The sequence below is a fragment of the Hylobates moloch genome, unplaced genomic scaffold (genome assembly GCF_009828535.3).
Source record: "Hylobates moloch isolate HMO894 unplaced genomic scaffold, HMol_V3 SCAFFOLD_10, whole genome shotgun sequence".
NCBI lineage: Eukaryota > Metazoa > Chordata > Mammalia > Primates > Hylobatidae > Hylobates > Hylobates moloch.
This window is the reverse complement of record NW_026652285.1, coordinates 76708812-76712827: the sequence shown is the minus strand read 5'-3', so window position 1 is coordinate 76712827 and position 4016 is coordinate 76708812. Positions and strand designations below refer to the sequence as shown.

The window sequence follows — 4016 nt, the reverse complement described above, 5'->3', positions numbered from 1 at the left end:
AGTAGTGGAAGGAGAATGGGCTTTGGATTTTGCCTTGGCCTGTCAGCATTAATGTAAGCATCTTAATTCCTTGTGTCACATATCTATTCAAAACCTCATAAAATCAAATTATATCATGTCAGGTTTGAAAGGTAGCTAAAGTTACAGGGGCTAAGCAGTCACCTTGTGCTGGGTGTTCTTATCTAATAGTAAGTCCCTTACATACAAAAGGGAATGCCATTTTTCTTCTTCCTAACTTTTGGGCCCTTCTATATGCCTGCCTCATTAACTTTTCAGATGTGTTTCTGCTGAAACTCCCCTGTCTGAAAAGTAGGTACTGCCATTCTGCTCCTCTAAAACATTAAGTTGCCCTCCCTTCTGGAATACCCGTTTCTCTCTTCTCTTCCAAACCTGCCACATTCCTTCTGTGCTTCCAGATCTGGTATAAGTTTGAAATTCTTTCAGAACTCTCACTTGATTTATTTATTTCTCATTTACCTCCTCCTTCTGAGGTTACTTATAATATTCACCCTGGTCACATGATATAATTATATTCTTTATCAAATTGTTCCATGTGTAGTTTTCATGTTTTTGTTATTGAATTATGAACTTTTTGATGGCAGACATGTTGTGTCATACTTTTCCCACCCTTACTTGTGTTGAAACAGGACTGTGCTCAAGTTAGGCAATCAGTAATATCATACACATATTATAGCAGTCCAGCAAAAGTTTGTCCTGCTGTCAAACACAAAAGAATTAGGCTTTTGGTCATTTTCCAGGCTGTTAAGCCAGTCCATATAATAACACAAGAGAAAATCTATTTAGATCAGAAACATCCAGATACTCTACTAACTCACTATACTTAAACCAATGTCTTGCTACTCAAAATGTGCACTCATCCCAGTGGTTCAACATACCCTGGGAACTTAATAGACATGAAGAATCACAGGCCTTGCCCCAGACGTACTAACATAAAATTTACATGTTAACAGTATCCTCAGGTGATTTATATGCATATGAAATTTGGAAAATTGAAATTCCATCAAAGCTAAAAATTTTGGATAGTACTTTGCGAAAACAAGGTAAGATAACTTTTGGTGTTGCCATCCAAAGAGCTGAGCTTTAAGTTTCCCTTTTTAGTTTTAGGTCACATTCTGTCTTTTACATTTGAGAAAAGCAAATTAAGGATAATGAGAAGATTCATTTGCTTTTTGTAAAGTGCTGCACACACATACACACAAATATGTTGGACTATTATTACTCTTTTTTCAGGTTTACTTAAACGAATTCTCAAGATTAACTCTGAAGCCGTGGAGTAAAACAAATAGAGATCATGTATTGTTCTCCAAAGATTCCCCATCATATGCCTGTAGAGCTGGTCTACACCATGATCTTGTCATAGGAAATAACAAAATAGTAAGAGTGGGATGTTAGAATGAGATCAACAACTAACTTTACCTTTGAACAGATGTTAAATTGCAGTGTATGGGGCTCAATTTACTATTATCAAATGTCTTCCCTATAAAAATGCGCATTTATCTGACTGGAAAGACATTCAGAGTTTTAGGCAGACAAACAAATGTACATGAACATCTAACCTGCTTTAAAATTCTAAACGTTTCTATTAAACGCTGGGTCGAAATTCCAGTTCTTGTTGAGTTGTCTTTTTTCTTCTTTGCAGCTCTCTCACTGGGCTTGACTAAATGAAGAAGTTAGGTTTGTTGTGTGCAATAGTCTAAGGCTTTTAGAAAACTCAACTTGGGATGTCCTCAACAATAAGAAAAGTTGTGTCTGTATTCACTTCTGATCCTAGGTAGATCTTCAGATATTAGATACAGGGCATAGAAACTCTAAACATCCTAGTGGGCTGTATTCTAGGCACAATACTATTTAAGATAACTCAATGGTAGAGCTTTAAAACAAACAGTCTCTATTTCACCCTAGAGTAATGTTTATCCAAGTTATTTTTTACATTTGTTGCTTGGCTGTGAAAATATTATACATTGGGTCTTCCTTTGGCATCCTGAAAGCTGGGACATGGAGAAGATAAACCAGACATTTGTGAGAGAATTCATTCTTCTGGGAATCTCTGGTTACCCCAAACTTGAGATCATTTTCTTTGCTCTGATTCTAATTGGCAATGGTGTTCTGATCATAGCAGGCATCTTGGATTCTTGTCTTCACACACCCACGTACTTCTTTCTGGGCAACCTCTCTTTCCTGGATATCTGCTATACAACCTCCTCCATTCCCTCAACATTGGTGAGCTTAATCTCAAAGAAAAGAAACATTTCCTTCTCTGGATGTGCAGTGCAGATGTTCTTTGGGCTTGCAATGGGGTCAACAGAATGTTTCCTCCTTGGCATGATGGCATTTGATTGTTATGTGGCCACCTGTAACCCTCTGAGATACCCCATCATCATGAGCAAGGTGGTGTATGTACTGATGGCTTCTGTATCATGGCTTTCCAGTGGAATCAATTCAATTGTGCAAACATCGCTTACCATGCGATTGCCTTTCTGTGGGAACAATATTATTAATCATTTCTTATGCGAGATCTTAGCTGTCCTAAAATTAGCTTGTGCTGATACATCTGTCATTATTGTTACCCTAGCAGTGTCAAATATTGCTTTCCTAGTTCTTCCTCTGCTCGTGATTTTTTTCTCCTGTATGTTCATCCTCTACACCATCTTGCAAATGAACTCAGCCACAAGAAGACACAAGGCATTTTCTACATGCTCAGCTCACCTGACTGTTGTGATCATATTTTATGGTACCATCTTCTTTATGTATGCAAAACCTAAGTCCCAGGACCTCCTTGGGAAAGACAACTTGCAAGCTACAGAGGGGCTTGTTTCCATGTTTTATGGGGTTGTGACCCCCATGTTAAACCCCATAATCTATAGCTTGAGAAATAAAGATGTAAAAGCTGCTATAAAATATTTGCTGAGCAAGAAAGCTATTAACCAGTAAGATCAAAGGGATATATGGGTCTTTTATGTATAATTAGCTTGCCTTAGCCATTTCACAATGTATATATGATATGTTTTGGCTGTGTCCCCACCCAATTCTTGAATTTTAGTTCCTATAGTCCTCATATGTTGTAGGATTGACCTGGTGGGAGGTAACTGAATCATGGGAGTGGGTTTTTCACATGCTGCTCTCTTGATAGTGAATAAATTTCATGAGAACTGATGGTTTCATTAAAAGCACAGTTCCCTTGTACCTGCTTTCTTGCCTGCCACCATGTAAAATGTGCCTTTGCTTCTCCTTCACCACCCACCATGATTGTGAGGCCTTCCAGCCATGTGGAACTGTGAGTCCATTAAAGCTGCCTTTCTTTATAAATTACCCAGTCTTGGGTATTTCTTCCTACCAGTATGAAAATGGACTAATACAGTAAATTGGTAACAGGTAGTGGGGTGCTGCTATAAGGATACCTGAAAATGTGTAAGTGACTTTGGAACTCGGTAACAAGCAGAGGTGGAACAGTTTGGAGAGCTCAGAAAAAGATAAGAAAGTGTGGGAAAGTTTGGAACTTCCTAGAGACTTGCTGTATGGCTTTGACCAAAATGCTGATAGTGATATAGACAATAAAGTTCAGGCTGAAGTGGTCTCAGATGGAGATGAAGAACTTGTTGGGAACTTGAGCAAAGGTGACTCTTGTTATGCTTTAGCAAAGAGACTGGTGGCATTTTGCTTCTGCTCTAGAGATCTGTGGTACTTTGAACTTCAGAGAGATGATTTAGGGTATCTGGCAGAAGAAATTTCTAAGTAGGCAAAGCATTCAAGAGGAAGCAGAGCGTAAAAGTTTGGAAAATTTGCAGCCTGACAATGTGATAGAAAAGAAAAACCTATTTTTTGAGGAGAAATTCAAGCCTGCTACAGAAATTTGCATAAGTAACGAGGAGCCAAAGGTTAATTGCCAAGACAATGGGGAAAATGTCTCCAGGGCATATCAGAGACCTTCCTGGCAGCCCCTCCCGTCATAGGACTGGAGACCTAGGAGGAAAAAATGGTTTCCTGAGCCAGGCTCA

General features: G+C 38.7%; 1 protein-coding gene across 1 annotated transcript; it reads left to right on the top strand.

Moving 5' to 3' along the window:
- The first annotated feature begins 1927 nt into the window (after positions 1-1927).
- LOC116474240 (olfactory receptor 13C4-like) lies at positions 1928-2952 on the top strand. Its single transcript, XM_032162673.1, is given in 2 exon segments — positions 1928-2009; positions 2012-2952. Coding segments are annotated over 2 exon segments (1023 nt in total).
- The last annotated feature ends 1064 nt before the right edge of the window (positions 2953-4016 follow it).